Consider the following 21,486-nt stretch of genomic DNA (forward strand, 5'->3'; position numbering starts at 1 on the left):
TTTTGATTAATAGATTTTTGCACTTTATTTTTTTGTATTTCAATCCAATTATATTTTAAAAATATTTCAGTTGAGTGGATGATAGAAAATTGCTATTATTGTTTTTTCTTTGAAGTAAATTTAGCCCACTTTTGCTAAAATAGAAAATATAGTCTACTGATGGTGCCTTGAATACCGGTTTCTTTCATTTAATGTTCATGTTATGGGGATATTTATATAAAGGAAATTTGTCTTTTGTGTCTGTTGAAAATTAAAGATTACTGACAGAGCCATAAGAAAATATTGCTTTATTTATCTGATCATATTGTAATATATTTGTTAGGTTTTCAGTAGGTTCAATTAGGTTCACTAGACTATATGCGTCATTTAAAAATTTTTCAATGAACATTCGAACAGTCCGGCCCTCGTCTTGTAGCTGATTTTTTTATTTGGCCCTCCGTCCATTTGACTTTGACACCCCTGCTGTAATGTAACAAAATGTGGAAAAGTCAAGGGGTCTGAATACTTCCCGAAGGCACTGTGTATGTTTGTCTTTTGAGAGCACTTAATATCTCTGGGCTTTGGTGGAGTGATCTCAGTGTGTCAGCCAGTCAATCAGTGAGGACTGGTGTCAGATGCTGTGTAAATAAGGCATCATTCTCCCTGTCGTGTGCTCAGGGTGCCCAGGCATTAGCATTGGAGATGTGACACCCAACAGGCCCTGCTGAATTTTCAGGCTGCTTCATGCTACATAGGGTTTCCTTTCCGTATCCTGTAGTGAAAAATTGATACAGTTAGCCTACATATCGTGATATTTTTGACAAAATGATATCAATACTTTGACTACTAATTTTGCTGGGTAGTATTAGCTAGTGCTAGTCAGCAGTTCCTGCATCCGATCCTATAGATATCCATCTTCTTTTACATTTTACATTTTGAGCCATAATGTTTTCTCGACTTTTATTTCCGTGACTGACCGAAACTAATTTTCTCACTTGTCTCTCTGTAGTAGACATACAGTATGGTGAGCAATATGTTTGGAACATCAAATCGAAATAAAATTGCAGTATCAAATCACAATTCATATAGAATCGTGAGAATCTCAAAAGCCCTGATCTGGTCTGTCCTGTTCTGTTTGGTTTAGGATGTTTATATTGCAGTATGAACCTAATTTAATTTGGAGGGATTTTGAATTGCTTTCTGGGTTTCAATGAGTGTTGGGGGGAGGTGGGTGGGGTTGTAGAAGGTTGAACATCGGCTGTTTTGGCATCAAGCTGGAATTTAATTTATCCTCTCTTGAGATGGTGTTACTGATGAGGGAAAGAGGGAGCTGGCAGGGATCCTCTAAAGCCTTGTTCACACTGCAGGCCTTAATTCTCAAATCAGTTGTGTTTTTCAAATCCGTTATGGAATACTGACTGTCCAAACAGCAAGTTACAAGTGACCAAATTTAATTTGTGTGTGTTCAGACCGCAGTCTTTTGCTGACATGTTTGCAGTGGTGTAGACTGATTGGTGGTGGTGCCGGTGCTTCCTATCACTCAGAAGTTATGTAGCAAGCTATGGTGACAACAATGCCTACAATGGACAGTTCCCAGTTGCTTTGAATGTTCAAAATCATAGTGTAAGAACACTTTCAAAACCTTAAACAACCACATGTCCTTGTCAGACTGTCAACAGAGTAGCTAGCAAGCAACAAGATATGCCAAATAACAGTCCTAAAACCAGTTGAGGTAAAATAAATCAGATTTGACCATTCACACACAAGTCGCATGGCCAGGAATCAGATTTATATCTGACTTCAAACCACAAATGTGGCTTGAAGTATCCTATTCCATGTGCTTTAGGGCTGTTCAGACTGCAGGAAAAATAACAGACTCAAACCAATCAGAAATGCAAAAAAATTGGATTTTAGTCACTTCAAACTGCCAATATAAACAAGGCTTTAGCGTTCGTCTGAAGTTTTCAATATTGCATTTTCTCTCTTCTTTACTCTCTTCTTTACTCATTCCCTCCCCCTCCATCAATCCCTCCTGCCCGCCCTCCCTCCCTCTTTCTTTCTCTCTGTCACGCTCCCTCTCTCTTGCTCCCTCTCTCTTTCACTGTCTCTCTCCCTCCCTTCCATCGCCCTCATTCTCAGAAACTAAAGGAATTTTCTGAGAAAACCTCCTACTGTACATACCCAGCTGTTGGCATAAGTGGAAGCCCAGTTCTCTGAATAATCAGTCTGGTACACTGAGCAGTACTTAGGGCCATGTTCTCTGTGTTTCCTCCTCCACTTGTTAACACCCTGACCAGTGTCTCCAAATACCTTGGGATTTCAATAAAGTTGGTCCAATGCAATGCATACAAGGCTATTAGCAGTTGTCCAATAAGGTTGAACATGTCTGATATTACGGAAAGGAGTTGTCAGTGTGACAGGTCTATTATGGCTCATTTGTAAAGGCCAATTGTTGTTGTTATCAGACTTGCATTCATATTCAATCAGGAATTGGAACTAGGGAGAGTGAAAAAGCATAGGCTGAATTGCCCCGCAATGCATTGCCTAGGACATCCCAAAAACATTTTGTGGTGAAATTCTGAAGAAATGAACTTTCACACACCTGAGTCTATTCTGAACTGAGTCTCATGTTATTCACAGGTGGGTGTTTTATGCCTCAACTGTAAAACATTGTTGCCTAAAATTGGCATGACGTGCTATGAGTTTAAAGATCCAGGGCAGTCCAAAACGTGATTTTTCCTGTGCTTTATATACAGTTGAAGTCGGAAGTTTACATACACCTTAGCCAAATACATTTAAACCCAGTTTTTAATAATTCCTGACATTTAATCCTAGTAAAAATTCCCTGTCTTAGGTCAGTTAGGATCACCACTTTATTTTAAGAATGTGAAATGTCGGAATAATAGAAGAGATTGATTTGAAGCTGATTTGTTTCAGCTTTTATTTCTTTCATCACATTCCCAGTGGGTCAGAAGTTTACATTAGAGGTCGACTGATTGGCATGGCCGATTAATTAGGGCCGATTTCAAGTTTTCATAACAATCGGTAATCGGCAATTTTGGACGCCGATTGCATTGCATTCAATGAGGAAACTGCGTGGCAGGCTGACCACCTGTTACACAAGTGCAGCAAGGAGCCAAGGTAAGTTGCTAGCTAGCATTAAACTTATCTTATAAAAAACAATCAATCTTCACCTAATCACAAGTTAACTACACATGGTTGATGATATTACTAGGTTAACTAGCTTGTCCTGCATTGCATATAATCAATGTGGTGCCTGTTAATTTATCATCGAATCACAGCCTACAAAATCTATTTGGCTAAGGTGTATGTGAACTTCTGACTTCAACTGTAGCTCGTCTGGTAGGCTTGTGTCACTGGGCAGCTCACGGCTGTGCTTCCCTTTGTAGTCCGTTTTCGTTTGCAAGCCCTACCACATCCGACGAGCGTCGGTGTAGTACGATAGATGGGTAAAAATGAAAAGCAATTAATATCCCTTTGAGCATGGTGAAGTTGTTATTACACGTTTGATTCTATATCAATACACCCAGCCACTACAAAGATACATGTGTCCTTCCTAACTCAATTGCCGGAGAGGAAAGAAACCGCTCAGGGATTTCATCATGAGGCCAAGAGCTAGTTGTTTTGCAATGATCAACAAACAACTTAACAGAGCTTGAATTATATAAAAAAAGAATAATGTGCAAATATTGTACAATCCTGGAGGGCAAAGGTCTAAGACACTTACCCAGAAAGACTCCTAGCTGTAATCACTGCCAATGGTGATTCTAACATGTATTGAGATATTTCTGTCTTTCAATTAGTCATTATGGGCTATTGTGTGTAGATGGGTGAGAGAAAAAAAATCAGTTTAATCAATTTTGATTTCAGACTGTAACACAACAAAATGTGTAATATGTCAAGAGGTAGGAATGCTTTCTGAAGGCATTGTATGCAGACACTTGTATGTGCTGCGCAGGTCGGCTCAATCAGAAATGACTAAAATGTCAAGCAAGTTATATTGAATCCGTCCCCAAGTATGTGTTGTAGCTCTCAACAGACATTCTTCATCTTATACATCCGTCACTCTCAGAGATAGTGCATGACTATCTGTCAAATACTCATCTCATGCTATAGTAGTTGTCTGCTGCGCTCTAATTGCCCAGCACCAGCAGAGTCCATTATATTCTTGATTAATGTTAATGTGTGTGTGTGTGTGTGTGTGTGTGTGTGTGTGTGTGTGTGTGTGTGTGTGCGTATGTACGTGTGTTGGTGTCTGTCTGTGTGTGCTTATGTGTGTGTGTGTGTGTGTGTGTTGCATGAATTAATCACAGCTTTAATTTATGCTGTCAGGCCTTAAATAGCACGATTTAGAGCCTTAATGATGATTATGTTTTGTAGATGATGTGGTTTTAGATAATGATACTATGGATGGAAAAGAGATGACTGATTTGATGTGTAGAAGTCAGTGTGTGTGTCGTTAAGACCAGAACACTGACATGCTTGGTGTCAGGTGTGGTGTGAGCAGCAACAGATGGTGCCTCATTCGCTTGAGTGAGAAAGTGTGTGTGTGTGACAGTGTGTGTGTCTGTCACAGAAAATATGATTATGAACGTGTGTGTGTGTACATGCTTTAAGGGGCATAAGTGAAAGCACTGCAGTTTGGCTGGGTCTCAGCTGGCCTTGCTTGCATTATTGTTCATAAGCAGAAAGAAGTGGTTGCTCGACTGAACAGAAGGCAACTTTTTTGTTTCTGATGATAGGGCACACATCACTCTGTCTCTGCTCTTTCACTGTGGCCATCCTAGACTGTACAGACTTGGACTACATTACATAGAGGGAAAGGAAGTAGTAGAATAGTTTGGCAGCTAAATAGCATATGTACTGTGAATATTTAGCACATGCTTTAAGAAGTTAATAAAATACCAGAAGTAAGGCCAGCAGTCACATAGTGAATATGGAGCAAACCTGCCAGTGAAGATGCAGAGTAGGATGGAGGGACTTCCTGTAAACCTGCAGAATGGGAGAATCCAATGTCTCATTTTCCAGACTCTCACGACCAATCATGTTGGCCTAGCCACGAAAATCTGTTCAAACAGTGAGAGAGAGAGAGAGAGAGAGAGAGAGAGAGAGAGAGAGAGAGAGTGACAGAGTGTATGTGTTGTGTGTATTGTGTGCGTGGGGGTGTGCATATGCGAGTGAGGCAGTGGAGCATCATAAGAATATGGACATTAGCAATAGCCTCTTCACTATCACCAATACACATGGCAATCATACTGCCATGGTCGATTCAGCCATCCAACTGTGGTCGCTCACTGTGAGTGAATGAGTGTGTGACGCACATTGAGGGTATGACGAAGGCTGAGCTGTTGTATTTGAAGGAGCTTTACTCTTTGTGGGGTATGCCAAGCTGAAGGTCATATTCTGTCTTTCATGAACTGGCTGTATGCCCCCCCCTTCCCAAGTCATCTTTTGAGAACTTGTTCACCCAGACAAAAGACAGCTGCAGAAGCCTGGCGAAGCAAAGAACACAAAGACAGAACCTTTCTCCAAGGGAGAAAATGGCGCAAACCTCATCCGTCCTTGAAATGTTTGAATCCCAATCCTGGTAGATGTAGAGTGTTTACTTTTTGCACTAGTACTGTATTCCAACCTGGTAATGGGTGTCCGTTACAGAAGTCTGAATTAGTCTCATGATAATAGCATTGGTTGGCAGTGTGTCACCTGACCGCATTATGTTCTAACGCAGGGGTGTCAAAGTCAAATGGACGGAGGGCCAAATAAAAAAATCAGCTACAAGACGAGGGCCGGACTGTTCGAATGTTCATTGAAAAAATTTTAAATGACGCATATAGTCTAGTGAACCTAATTGAACCTACTGAAAACCTAACAAATATATTACAATATGATCAGATAAATAAAGCAATATTTTCTTATGGCTCTGTCAGTAATCTTTAATTTTCAACAGACACAAAAGACAAATTTCCTTTATATAAATATCCCCATAACATGAACATTAAATGAAAGAAACCGGTATTCAAGGCACCATCAGTAGACTATATTTTCTATTTTAGCAAAAGTGGGCTAAATTTACTTCAAAGAAAAAACAATAATAGCAATTTTCTATCATCCACTCAACTGAAATATTTTTTAAATATAATTGGATTGAAATACAAAAAAATAAAGTGCAAAAATCTATTAATCAAAAACAACACTTTGTTTAAGGAGAAGTAACATGCAGTGAAAACAAATATTAAATTTTAACTTTTAAACTTGAACTGAGTAAAAACTCTAAATATGTGATTGCACAGTAATGTTCACTTGTTTGAGGTTGAGGGTGATACTTGGTGGTGTCCCATCTTTTCCACAAGTTCATCAATGTTCGGGGTAAGGCTCTGAGCTGAAGAAATCCTCAGAATTGAGTGGAGGTGTTCAGCAGTAAGTCGACTTCTGTGTGATGTTTTGTTCAGGTTCATCAAAGAAAACAGTTGTTCACACAGGTATGTGCTGCCAAACATAGACAACGTTTGAGCAGCCTGGATGCGCAGCTGGGGCATTGTGCCGGGGAGGAAACGGGCGAACTCCGCAGCACCCACTGCCGCATATTTTGCCCTCAGTGCATCATTGCATTGGAGGTCAATCAACTCCATTTGGAGGTTTGGTGGTGAGCTTTCCACGTCAACAGCAAATGGGTTACCGAGCAGTTCCAACCTGCTTTTTTGTGCTTCAAAGTCAGCAAATCGGCGTCGAAAGTCAGCGGCAAGCATACCTATTTTATCAGCCAACTGTGTGCTCGGGAACGCACTGGTAGAGAGCTTCTCTTTCATGGTCTGGCAGCTGGGAAAGTGGCTCAAATTTTCTTTCCGCATCTGCGTCTCCCACAGAGTCAGTTTGGTTTTAAATGCCTTCACTGTACTGTACATATCAGAGATGACACGATCCCGACCCTGCAGCTGCAAGTTTATTGCATTCAGATGACTCGTAATGTCACACAGAAAAGCCATTTCACACAGAAACATTTCGTCTCGGAGTTGTGTTGTGTCTTTCCCTTTGCTGTCCAAGAACAGACAAATCTCCTCACGAAGCTCGAAACATCTTTGAAGCACCTTTCCCTGGCTTAGCCATCGCACCTCTGTGTGATAAGGCAAATCACCATGCTCCGTTTCTAACTCCGTCAGAAATGCCTTGAACTGGCGGTGATTCAAACCTTTGGCTCTGATAAAGTTAACTGTGCGCGTGATGATGCTCATTACATGCTCCATTTTCAAGGCTTTACCGCACAACGCTTCCTGGTGTATGATACAATGATAAGCTGTCAGCTCACCTGTCGCGTTTTCCTCTTGCATCTTTTCCCGTATCTTCGCCACCAGTCCGCTCCTGTGTCCACACATCGCAGGTGCTCCGTCGGTTGTCAAACCCACGAGTTTTTCCCAAGGCAGCTCCATCTCATTTACACATCTTGACACCTCTTCATACAAATCATGCCCCGTAGTTGTGCCATGCATAGGACGTAAAGCCAAAAACTCCTCTGTCACGCTTAGGTTGGAGTCCACTCCGCGGATGAAAATTGACAACTGGGCAATGTCAGAAATGTCGGTGCTCTCATCCACAGCCAAGGAATATGCAATAAAATCTTTTCCCTTTTTCACAAGCTGCTCTTTTAGATTGATGGACAACTGGTCTACTCTCTCGGCAATGGTGTTTCTGCTCAGACTCACATTTAAAAAGAGTTGCCTTTTTTCTGGGCAAACTTCGTCACAAACTTTAATCATGCAGTTTTTGATGAAATCCCCCTCCGTAAATGGCCGGGCTGATTTAGCGATCTCTTCTGCCAAAATAAAACTGGCCTTGACAGCAGCCTGGCCTTGTGATTTGGCTTTTTTGAACAGAGCCTGTCGAGATTTGAGGCCTCGTTTTAATTCCTCTGCCTTTTGTAGCCTTTGTTCCATGTCCATATTCTTGTTTTTGTCCGCGTGTTTCGTTTCATAATGTCGTCTCAGATTATACTCTTTCAGTACCGCCACACTTTCTCCACACAGAAGACACACAGGTTTTCCAGCTACCTTCGTGAACATATACTCCGACTCCCACCTTGTTTGAAACCCCCGGTTCTCAGTATCCACCTTCCGTTTTGCCATTTTTGATGGGTATCTGAAAGTTAATTTTACTGTGATGCTGACGACTGCTGTGCCAATAAATATTGAAATGAAGCAGCCTACTGCTCGGTGCGTCACCTTTGCATTGTGGGAAATGTAGTATTGGTGCGTGTAAAAGATCTGCGGGCTGCCGGCTTGCTGCGGGCCGGTTCTAATAATAAATCAAGATCATCCCAGGGGCCGTAAAAAACCTTCTTGCGGGCCGGATGTGGCCCGCGGGCCTTGACTCTGACATATGTGTTCTAACGTGTCAGCAGAGAAGCTCCTGAGCACACCTTCACCAGACCTAATGACATCACTTTTCCACTCTGTGAGTAAAGGGTTAAGCACACCAACCTCTTCTCAGGGCAGTGTGTGTGTTTGTGTGAGTGAACAAGAGAGAGAGAGAGCGACATTGGATAAGAGAATAGACTAAACGGTGGCTGTTTATTCTCTAGGCTGTCATACAGTGTATGATGCTGGGTCTATTTTTAGCCCTGAGATTTGATCCCGGTTGTAGCTGTGAAGAAAGATTGCTGAGAAAGAGGATATGACGTCAGCATATGCTCCACATCCTCTTCTCACTGTCAGTCAGACTTCCTGTTGTCATGACAGATGTGCTAACTGGCCTGCATTCAATATCACTGATAAGCTGTGTAAACATTTTAGAATAGCAATGGTTCTGAACTGAGTAAAGGGTTGCACAATCCAACAGTATAGTGAGAAGGAAGATGTTTTGTAATTGATGCATGGTTGTCAGCTCCGTCGCTGATTGCTAATCATTGTTCATCATTGTCCTGCAATATATGCTAAGACTGTTGAAGTACTTGCTGTGCTGGACATAAGGGATGGTGTTTGCTTTGTGGATCTTGTTTTATGTTCTGAGTCTGGAATGGCATGCCAGGATGCTAGTAGGGTTGGCCCTGGATCATAATTCAGTGGTATGGAACGGAACAGGGGGACGTTTTGGAGATTTGTATTGCATTTTTGAATAGTCTAGTGTTAGAGTAGAATAATCAAAGCTTTTGAACACTTGTTGGATAATGGATACAGAGATAGACATGCCTTTTGTGCTGTTTGACGGAGTTGACAGTTAGGTGCATTCTATAAAGGAAAGGTTTTGATTAGGTTGTTCTTTCACGGATCCCTCCGGAACTTTCATTACGCACACCTGCCCCCTATTCCCAGTGATTAGTAATTGTATAAGTGTGTCTTTGGTTTACCATTGTGCTATCGATTATTGTTACTATGTCCTTTGGTTCGAGTGAGTCCCTGGTCTATGTGCGGTTTGTCTTTCGTGCCATTGTGGATTGCGCAGATGATTACGGGTCTCGTCCAGTGTGTTAATCATTGTGCGCTTGTGTTATTTATTCGAGGTACTCCTCGCTCTTTTGTTTGGGTTTTTACCCTGTGTTTTGTATAGTGTTTGTTTGGTTTTCATCCCCGTGCCTTTACACGTCACGCCGTAATTTGGGTAAGAAATTAAAAAAAATATTACGCATTCCTGCGCCTGTCTCCCGAATAATTCATACCAACATGACATGTTCCTTTGCATGGTGTGATGGCTCACACTTTGGTTTGTGGAAGGGTTTGTTTCGGATGTGGTTAATGTTGAGAAAAGTATGTGTAAAAAAAAAAAATCTATATATGTACACTACCGTTCAAAAGTTTGGCGTCACTTAGAAATGTCCTTGTTTTTAAAAGAAAATATCATTTTTGTCCATTAAAATAACATCAAATTGATCAGAAATACAGTGTACCCATTGTTAATGTTGTAAATTACTATTGTAGCTGGAAACGGCTGATTTTTAATGGAATATCTACATAGGCACCCATTATCAGCAACCATCACTCCTGTGTTCCAGGAGTTAGGTAATCAAAGTTTATCATTTTAAAAGGATAATTGATCATTAGAAAACCCTTTTGCAATATGTTAGCACAGCTGAAAACTGTTGTTCTGATTACAGAAGCAATAAAACTGGCCTTCTTTAGACTAATTGAGTATCTGGATCATCAGCATTTGTGGGATCGATTACAGGCTCAAAATGGCCAGAAACAAATAACTTTCTTCTGAAACTCATCAGTCTATTCTTGTTCTGAGAAATGAAGGCTATTCCATGCGAGAAACTGCCAAGAAACTGAAGATCTCGTACAACGCTGTGTACTACTCCCTTCACAGAACTGCGCAAACTGGCTCTAACCAGAATAGAACGAGGAGTTGGAGGCCCCGGTGCACAACTGAGCAAGAGAACAAGTACATTAGAGTGTCTAGTTTGAGAAATAGGCGCCTCACAAGTTCTCAACTGGCAGCTTCATTAAATAGTACCCGCAAAAATACCAGTCTCAACATCAACCGTGAAAACACGACTCCGGGATGCTGGCTTTCGAGGCAGAGTTGCAAAGAAAAAGCCATATCTCAGACTGGCCAATAAAAATAAAAGATTAACATGGGCAAAAGAACACAGACACTGGACAGAGGAACTCTGCCTAGAAGGCCAGCATCCCGGAGTCGCCTCTTCACTTTTGACGTTGAGACTGGTGTTTTGTGAGTACTATTTAATGAAGCTGCCAGTTGAGGACTTCTGAGGCGTCTGTTTCTCAAACTAGACACTCTGGGACAGAATCAATGGAATGATATCAAGCACATCAAACATGTGGTTTCCATGAGTTTGATACCATTCTATTCACTCCATCCCAGTCATTATTATGAGCCGTCCTCCTGTGACCTCTCTATCAGTACCAGGGCAGGCAATCAGTAGCTAGACCAGGACTGAATACAGTATAGTGTTCCTCAGTACCTTTCTCCACGTAGAGAGTGTTTCTACAGAGAAGAGAAGAGACAGAACATTGGTCTGTTGTCGGTGGATGCCTTTGGTAGGACTAAGGATGAGAGCCTAATTTGCCTCCAGAGAAAACACACACACACACACACAGCGTAGGTGTGTGAGTGTGTTTGATCTTAGGGTTTTTAAATAGTAGTTTAAGCTCCTAATATCGCTGGTTTCCCTGGTGTGCTCCAATCACTTCTATTTACTCCATCTCTGGGTCTTCCGGCTGCGAGTGCTAGGAGTTCCCACAAACAACTATAACAGAAAAGTGTGTGTGGGAGTCAAAAAGTGTGTGTGCTGCCACTGTTGGGTATTTTTCTCTCTTTTGGTTGCTAGCAGGCAAGAAGTAGGTTAATAAGGTGGTAAGCCCAGCACAGATATTTGGTAGGAAACTAATTAAGTGTTGACCTGGACTGCTGTTGGATTATGGGATGTTGGAGGATGTGTGAGTGTATGTGAGCGTGTGTGAGCATGTGTATGTGTGTGTGTGATAGTGATCAGAGGTCCTCTACAGGGGACAGCTCCTAAGCTAGGCCAACAGCTGCTTCCCTGGTTTCTAATTTGCATTTCCACTTTGAAGCCTTTTTCCTATTATGTCTGCTGAGGAATATTTTGCATATTATTAATGGCTTACATGTGCAGCTAACCTACCCACACTGTCATGAACATAGACACGCACACATGCGCATGTACAGTATGCGTGTACAGGCACGCAACGCACACACAAACTCCCCTAACCATGTCAGCTACAGGCTTGTGACTGATCTTAGTGTACAGTGTGTTATGTATCCAAATAGATGCAGTAATATCACTCTGTTTGTTTGATAGTGTAAGCAACACTTAGGCGTCGTTCCTGGTGCTTTGAGCTTTTTGTTCCCCCACTAATAGCCTAATGCAGAGGTTCAGATTCAGAGCAGACCTTCACTGACACTGTGTCTAATGGCTGTCATAGAGGGATTCAGGAACATAATGAAGACTGTTGAGTTGGTGTGTGTGTGTCTTTAGTGTTTGTGTGTGTGTGTGTGTATGTGTGTGTTTACTCTTTGAAGTCTTCATAGAAGCCTGGCGCTGTTTTTCAAAGAGTCGCCTCTTTCTATTCTCCCTTCTTTCCTCTTTCCTCCTCTCACAATGAGGCTATGCCTCAAAGGACCCTAACAAAATGGAGGGCCACTCCCCCCTACACACACACACACACACACACACACACACACACACACACACACACACACACACACACACACACACACACACACACACACACACACACACACACACACACACAGGTGCAGCAGAGCAGAGGAGACAGCTGTGGACTAGCCAGAGGTCTCTGTCCTTGTCTCTGGCTGGACCAATGGGAGGGCAGGAGGAAGCAGGTCAATAGTGGCAGAGAGGGCCAGGAGGATCAGGGTCGCTCTGCTTAGAGGACAGGATAGGGGCAGGATAGCCCTTCAAAACACCTGTCAGTGTTTGCTCTGTACTTAGAATATTAAATAAACACGCATGCACACACAACACACACACATCATGTATGACAGATGATGAATGACTGTGGTCACTAGTCAGCTCTTCTTTATTTTCTCTTTCTGAACAGCTGTTCTGCCACATGCTCACTGGAAGTCTGATCCACTGGTCCTGCATGAATAACCAAGATGGCTGAAGGGTCTAAATAGGATACATATGTACTGCCTAATATTTGACCATTGATGGCTAAGTATTGGGTTTTAAAATACCTTTCTCCACATAGAGAGTCAGTGTGGTGGTATGTGTGTTAATAATCTCTGTCAAAGCAGTGTCTTGCCTTTTTCTCTGCCCTTGCCCAATGACATCCACGGAAGGCAACAGGGAAAAATTCATATGTGTCCGATCGTCTACAGTAGATTCGGTCTTATGTAGTAAAATCTGAAATTGTGTTTTTTTTTAATTACATTGGATAAAAGTAGACTCAAAGCTAGAAAACTGTATATCATACACTGCAGTTGAGGAACAATGGGAAAGTAATTCTGCTTTGAAAGTTGATAAACTTTTAACCCCACTTGGCCTTTGAATCTTTTGGTACACCTACTGGAGAGTTCTTCTTTGTCTACACCCTTTCAGCATCGTTCACCCCCTCTAAAGCCTTAGCCACGCCCATCTCTTTAGGGATTCACGTATGAGGCCATGTGGTAAACACACGCTATATCAAATAAAATCTTAGTTTTGTTGTCACATGCACAGGATACAGAAGGTGTAAACGGTGCAGTGAAGTGGTTACTTAGTAGCAATATCAAAAACAGAAAGTGTTGTATAAATATTTTATCATTATTATATGATGCTTACCCGACACACTTGTCTAAATTGATGGGTCATGTGAAGGAAATGCTATAACCACTCCCCAGCCACATCTAGCTAAGTGGATGAGTCACTATTGTCTAGACAGGTTCATGAAATACAATAGATGGCCATAATTACCCCCAGACAAACCTCGCTAATTTGATGGGTCATGTAATAATCCGGCCGAAATGGAGTCCTTTGTTTAGACATGTTGGCTAGCTAGCTAGGTAGCTAGCTAGTTAAACAATGAACCATGATAATCTCATAGTACTACAGTACCAATACAAACATTGTCATAGCTGTAGTATGAATCTGCAGGTAGCTAAAGCTAACAAAATTGGTTCAACGTTAGCTAGCTAACATTAGGCTATAACTAGCAATGCAAATGTATTTCTGATTCAAATAATATTACTACACAGATCATACCCATAATGCTAGTTAGCGAGCCAGCAAGCTAACGTTTGCTAACTAACAGTAGGCTTTAACTTGCAATACAAATGACTTTCTGACAAAATTAGAAACTTATATTTGAACATGTAGCTAGACTCTTACCTGTATACATGGATGAATGCTTCACGTAGTTAAACATTTAACTCAATTTTGTTTAGCTACATCTCGTTTGGCCAGCGTTGTGTCAAGTCATGTTGTTGAGAAAAGTAGCAAAACTTTTGTAGTTCTCGATGGCTAACGTTAAATCTTTCATGGAAAGGACTGTCAACACATACTGAACAGCTCATGTTATAGACAGAAGCATGCTACATGGCAGACCAATCCAAACTCATCTCCCGGCATATCCAACCCATCCATTTTCGCAGCTAATCATGGCTTGTGGGAAGGTTCCACCTATCTCTGTGGCTAAACCAACTTGGCTCATAATTTAACAATTGTATTCGTATTAATGGATAGAATACAAGTTTGTTATTAAGGAACATGAAAGGTCACATATTCCAGAAGGCATTTCTACCAAAAAACACATTTTGATAAAAAAATGTTTGTTTATGTTCAAATGACGCTCCTGTGAAGTTTCCTGAAACGAGTCATATATGTACAGTGCCTTCAGAAAGTATTCATACCCCTTGACTTATTCCACATTTTGTTGTGTTACAGACTGATTCAAAATGTATTAAATCTTTTTTTCTCACCTATCTACACATAATACCCCATAATGACAAAGTGAAAACATGTTTTTAGAAATTTTTGCAAATTTATTGAAAATTTAATTCAGAATGATCTAATTTACATAAGTATTCACACCCCTGAGTCAATACATATCAGAATCATCTTTGGCAGCGATTACAGCAGTGAATCTTCCTGTTTAAGTCTCTAAGAGCTATTTACACCTAGATTGTACAACATTTGCACATTATTCTTTAAAAAATTATTCAAACTTTGTCAAGTTGGTTGCTGATCATTGCTAGAAAGCGATTTTCAAGTCTTGCCATAGATTTTCAAGACGATTTAATTCGAACCTGTAACTAGGCCACTCAGGAACATTCAATGTCATCATGGAAAGCAACTCCAGTGTATATTTGACCTTGTGTTTTAGGTTATTGTCCTGCTGAAAGGGGAATTTGTCTCCCAGTGTCTGTTAGAAGCAGACTGAACCAGGTTTTCCTCTAGGATTTTGCCTGTGTTTGGCTTTTTTCCATTTATTTTTATCCTCAAAAACTGGTACTCAGTGATGTGTTGGATTTACTCAAAACATAACATTCAGGACAAAAGTTAATTTCCTTGACACATTTTTGCAGTTTTACTTTTGTGCCTTTTTGCGAAGAGGATGCATGTTTTGGAATATTTTTATTCTGTGCAGGCTTCAGTCTTCTCACTCTGTCATTTAGATTAGTATTGTGGAATAACTACAATGTTGTTGATCTATCCTTAGTTTTCTCCTATCACAGCAATTAAACTCTAACTGTTTTAAAGTGGAACTGACAGCATTTTTGCAACATAAAATCTGTTCATATTCCTCCAGGAAGAATATTACACCTTTTTTTGTACATTTTCTGACAAGAGAGATATGTTCATTATCATGTTTTCATAAATTCATAGTATGTTTGGGAATTACGTACAGTAAGGCGTTTGTGAAAATTCTAGATTAATAGTGGGAAAGCGGCCTCGCGTTTGGACAATTAATAGACACTGCTGTAATTAAAACAAAATAAAACATCTGTCCTGTCTGGGACCAGAGTCTACGCAGACCAGTGCATCATAGCCAATCAGAGGTACAGTAGGCTTATATGCAAATACGTCATTTGCCACACAGGCCTGCCATCATTCACTTTCAACTGGACTGTGTGTTTACAGGCAGTAGTAACAGTGCAACATTGGATCATTAGAACGCATTCATCAAAAGCTACAAAATACACCTGAATGGATTTCTGCAAATATGTAAATACCACGGGAGTCCTTTTACATTTGCAAACTTCACAATCCTATTGATCGAACAACCATGAAAAGGGAGTCTCTCTCCCTCAGTTGCCTATGCACATCAACAACAACAAGATCAACAACTAATGCTAGCCAGAGCGAGATGAGCTAAAATCGAACGAGGGAACAGTAGATTAAGCCTCTCAAACTAGTTTGCCGTTAAAATTGCACTGATAAACAATGGGGAATAGTGGCCTGCTCGTCCTTCTGCACCTTGCCTGCAAATGCATGCTTGTCCCAACCCACGTTTTAACAACTGAATGGGAACTTGCCTGCCTGCCCGCACATTTGATCGATGCCAAATAAATTTGATTGACAACTAAGAGATATGCTAACTGTGGATAAAGTTCAGCATAGCTAGCTAGCAAAGTGATTCACATTTCTTGCTCGCTAACCGTATGAACCTGCAGCATCTCTAGCTGTAGCCAAAGAAAAACGATATGAGTGGAAAAAGTCGGTCACTCACCCACTCATCCAATGACATGTCATCCTCCCAGCAGCTAGCTAACGCTAGGCTCAGTGTTTTTACCTTGCTAAATAAATAGCTACATAAATAGATATGCTAGCCAAGTGGTGTCAAACTCAATTAGCACACGGGCCTTATTGAAAAAACACAAAGAATTCATGGACCAGCCATAGCCTATTTGTTTTTACAAAAAAATGTGCAACTGCGACCCAAACTGGCCGTTGTTTTATTTGAAAAAATATGGCCCTTGATAATGTCCACTTATGTACATACAGTAGGATGCATTTTAACATATTAAAACAAAAGAGATAAATAATATTTGTCCGGCCTTTGCTTCTATGCTACAGTAGCAGATATGCATAACATGCTGCGACCCAAATCAAAAATTATTTATTAACTCCAAATACAAAAACGTAGCTATAGGTTGTTGTAACTTTGAAACTTAAAACATGTTTTTCATTTGCACTGGGAAAGGGGGATACCTAGTCAGTTGTACAACTGAATGCCTTCAACTGAAATGTGTCTTCCGCATTTAACCCAACCCCTCTGAATCAGAGGGGTTGGTCGATATCCACGTCTTCGGCGCCCGGGGAACAGTGGTTTAACTGCTTTGCTCAGGTGCAGAATGACAGACATTTAGTTTCTTGGAAGTTGTGGGAATGTACATTTTTTGGTTTTCATTGGTTCTGGGAACGAAGCCATAAGTTTCCTGACCGTTAAAACAGAAAGTTTTTTAAACGTTTTAAACGTTCTAAAAACAGAATTGATCAATTTTACCTTTTCTGGGAACAAATATTTTTCAGTTGCTGGGAGGTTCTGAGAATATTTTACTATGGTTCCCTGAATGTTTTCCTGGGAGGTTTTATTAATGTTCTGAGAACTGAACTGAAATTATAGGTTATTTTAAGGTATTTAAATAATGTTCTGAGAAAATTTCACCGCTAGTTTAGTTTTTATTAACTGTTTTGAACTCCAAGCATAGATTTATTGTGGCACAGCGTCAGTGAGATTCAAAACGAAGATCTTCTGTTTTCTATCCATGGAATTAGTCCACTGCATCACCAGACGGAAGTAGCATGCCATGTTATTTTTACTCATACAAAGCTGTTCAGTTTAGTCTATTCAAATTGACCTAATGTCAAAGGAAACAAGCGGCCAACTCACCTGAACACACAACATAGAGAGTTTTGTTGACGCTGAGAACGGAATGTATGTTTTTAAATAACATTCTTTGAATGTTACTGTTTTCTTGTATTTTTTATGGAATGTCTTCTTAATGTCCTGTGAACATGACTTTAAATAGAACCATGAGGAAACCTGTAGAAAATGTTATGCTCAAGTACTGAAATTCCCACAGAAGATCGTTGTCTCTAAACGTTCTCTGAACGTTCTGAGAACATTACTTTAAATTTAACCATGAGGAAACCTGTTGGAAACTTTCATTATGTTGAAGCACTGAAATTCCCACCTAATAAACATTTGTTTCATGTTATGTGCTAGTTTAGTATCCTGCACCATTCACAGAAGTTTGTGGGAAGGTTGTATGCAAAATAACCATAGAACAACCTTGCTCTCACCAAGCTCTAAGAAACATGGTTCTCAGAACGTTATGTGCTAACTGGGGTGTGTGTGTGTTGTCCTCAGTGTATCAAACATAAATAATTAAGAGGGCATTATAAGCAAATCAAATCAGCAGATCCAGTCCTCTCAGATTAAGTGATGCTTCCTTATTACAACACACTTGAATTATGGGGTTGTTTTCCACCTAATGACTGTAATTAGTACAGTGACTCACTACTATGGCCACACGTACGAACACACACACACACTGCCCTGGATACACTGTGAAAATCAAGACAGACACACGACAATACTCTTAAATATGTTTATTTTATTCTATTCCATTCTGGTTTTATTGTCAGGATGTTGTGCTTGTCCTTTGTCATATAGATTATTGATCATATTTATTGATGTTGTTTGCAGCTCTCATATCTGCTGGCTGCTGCACCAACACCTGTAGGAGTGTGAAGATTTGGGACAGGTGAGACATACAATACCAGTCAAAGTTTGGACACACCTACTCATTTTCTTTATTTTGACTATTTTCTACATTGTAGAATAATAGTGAAGACTTCAAAACTATGAAATAACACATATGGAATCATGTAGTAACCAAAAAAGTGTTAAACAAATCAAAATATTTTTTATATTTGAGATTCTTCAAAGTAGCCACCCCTTTCCTTGATGACAGCTTTGCACACTCTTGGCATTCTCTCAACCAGCTTCACCTGGAATCCTTTTCCAACAGTCTTGAAGGACTTCACACATATGCTGAGTACTTGTTGGCTGCTTTTCCTTCACTCTGTGGTCCAACTCATCCCAAACCATCTCAATTGGGTTGAGGTCGGGTGATTGTGGAGGCCAGGTCATCTGATGCATCTCCTTCTTGGTAAAATAGCCCTTACACAGCCTGGAGATGTGTTGGTCATTGTCCTGTTGAAAAACAAATGATAGTCCCACTAAGCCCAAACCAGATGGAATGGCGTATCGCTGCAGAATGCTGTGGTAGTCATGCTGGTTAAGTGTGCATTGAATTCTAAATAAATCACTGTCAGTGTCACCAGCAAAGCACCCCTGCATCATCACATCATCACACCTCCTCCATGCTTCACGGTGGTAACCACACATGCGGAGATCATCCATTCACCTACTCTGCGTCTCACAAAGACATGGCGGTTGGAACCAAAAATTTCAAATTTGGACTCATCAGACCAAAGGACAGATTTCCACCTGTCTAATGCCCATTGCTCATGTTTCTTGGCCCAAGCAAGTCTCTTCTTATTATTGGTGTCCTTTAGTAGTGGTTTCTTTGCAGCAATTTGGCCATGAAGGCTTGATTCCTCTGAACAGTTGATGTTGAGATATGTCTGTTACTTGAACTCTGTGAAGCATTTATTTGGGCTGCAATCTAAGGTGCAGTTAACTCTAATGAACTTATCCTCTGCAGAAGAGGTAACTCTCGGGTCTTCCTTTCCTGTGGTGGTCCTCATGAGAGCCAGTTTCATCATAACGCTTGATGGTTTTTGCGACTGCACTTGAAGAAACTTTCAAAGTTCATCCAGATTGACTGACCTTCATGTCTTAAAGTAATGATGGACTGCCGTTTCTATTTGCTTATTTGAGTTGTTCTTGCCATTATATGAACCAGGTCTTTTACAAAATAGGGCTATCTTCTGTATACCAACCCTACCTTGTCACAACACAACTGATTGGCTCAAACACATTCAGGAAATAAATTCCACAAGTTAACTTTTAACAAGACACACCTGTTAATTGAAATGCATTCCAGGAGACTAGCTGGTTGAGAGAATGCCAAGAGTGTGCAAAGCTGTCATCAAGGCAAATGGTGGCTACTTTGAAGAATCTAAAATATATTTTGATTTGTTTAACACTTTTTTGGTTACTACATTATTCCATGTGTGTTATTTCATATTTTTGATGCCTTTACTATGTAGAAAATAGTACAAAATTAAGAAAAACCCTAGAATGAGTATGTGTGTCTACACTTTTGACTGGTACTGCACATACAAAGGCATGCACACACTCAAAAACAAACACACATACAGTGCATTCAGAAAGTATTCAGACCATTTGAATTTTTCCATATTTTGTTACGTTACAGCCTTAATCTAAAATGTATTGAATAGTTTTTCCCCCTCATCAATCTACACACAATACCCCATAATGACAAAGCAAAACAGGTTTTTAGAAATGTTTGCAAATGTATTAAAAATAAAAACCAGAAATATCACATAGGTATTCAGATCTTGTACTCAGTACTTTGTTGAAGCCCCTTTGGCAGCAATTATAGTCTTCTTGGGTATGACGCTACAAGCTTGGCACACCTGTATTTGGGGAGTTTCTCTCATTATTCTCTGCAGATCTTCTCAAGCTCTGTCAGGTTGGATGAGGAGCTTCACTGCACAGCTATTTTCAGGTCTCTTCAGAGATGTTCAATCGGGTTCATGTCTGAGCTCTGGCTGGGCCATTCAGAGACTTGTTCCAGAGCCACTCCTGCATTGTCTTGGCTGTGTGCTTAGGGTCATTGTCCTGTTGGAAGGTGAACCTTCACCCCAGTCTGAGGTCCTGAGCAGGTTTTCATCAAGGATTATTATTTTATTTTACCAGGCAAATCAGTTCAGAACAAATTCTTATTTACAATGACAGCCTAGGAACAGTGTGTTGTGCCTTGTTCAGGGGCAGAACAACAGATTTTTAAATTGTCAGCACGGGAATTCGATCAACCAACCTTTCAGTTACTGGCCCAACACTCTAACCACTAGGCTACCTGCTGCCCCAAGGAGTTTGCCAAAAGGATCTCTCTTTACTTTGCTCCATTCATCTTTCCCTGGATCCTGACTAGTCACCCAGTCCCTGCCGCTGAAAAACATCCCCACAGCATGATGCTGCCACCACCATGCTTCACCGTAGGGATGGTGCCAGGTTTCCTCCAGACGTGACGCTTAGCATTCAGGCCAAAGAGTTTCTTGGTTTCATCAGACCACAGAGTCTTTCTCATGGTCTGAAAGTCCTCTAGGTACCTTTTGGCATGGCTTCCATCTGGTCACTCTACTATAACGGTCTGATTGGTGGAGTGCTCTTCCATTTAAGAATGATGGAGGCCACTGTGTTCTCGGGAACCTTAAATGCTGCAGAAATGTGTTGTTACCCTTCCCCAGATCTGTGCCTCGGCACAATCCTGTCTCGGAGCTCTACAGATAATTCCTTTGACCTCGTGGCTTGGCTTTTGCTCTGACATGCGCTATCAACTGTGGGACCTTATAGACAGGTGTGTGCCTTTCCATATCATCTCCAATCAATTGCATTTACCACAGGTGGACGCCAATCAAGTTGTAAACACATCAAGGATGTTCTATGGAAACAGCTCAATTTTGAGTCTCATAGTAGAGTCTGAATACTTATGCAAATACGGTATTTCTGTATTTCAAAAATTCTAAAAACCTGTTTTCGCTTTGTCATTATGGGTTATTGTGTGTAGATTGATTAGGAAAATGTTTTAATTAATCGATTTTAGAATAAGACTGGAACGAAACAAAATGTGGAAAAAGTGAAGGGGTCTGAATACTTTCTGAATGCTCTGTATGTTGCTCTAAGAGTTGTGTAAAGTTGGTAGAATCTTAATGAAAATGATTCACAGCTGTAATGGCTGCCAAAGGTGCTTCTACCAAGTATTAGCTCAGGCGGGTGGAGACTTGTCCAATTATGATATTTCAGTTGTATTATTTTTTCTTAATTTGGAAAATGTTTTATATCTTTCTTT

At 40.6% G+C, this 21,486-nt stretch overlaps 1 protein-coding gene across 2 annotated transcripts in view; it reads left to right on the forward strand.

The window, feature by feature from the left end:
- Positions 1 to 21,486, forward strand: part of LOC139417168 (coiled-coil domain containing 85A) — a 43,142-nt gene that overhangs the window by 20,369 nt on the left and 1,287 nt on the right. The window contains exon 3 of one of the 2 annotated variants that reach the window (XM_071166412.1): positions 18,129 to 18,186. The exons of the other annotated variant lie outside the window; for it this stretch is intronic. Within the exon in view, the coding sequence (XP_071022513.1) occupies positions 18,129 to 18,186 (58 nt within the window). The remainder of the gene's footprint in view (positions 1 to 18,128; positions 18,187 to 21,486) is intronic. 2 annotated transcript variants of the gene reach the window in all.

This window comes from Oncorhynchus clarkii, chromosome 1, assembly GCF_045791955.1.
Source record: "Oncorhynchus clarkii lewisi isolate Uvic-CL-2024 chromosome 1, UVic_Ocla_1.0, whole genome shotgun sequence".
Lineage (NCBI taxonomy): Eukaryota > Metazoa > Chordata > Actinopteri > Salmoniformes > Salmonidae > Oncorhynchus > Oncorhynchus clarkii.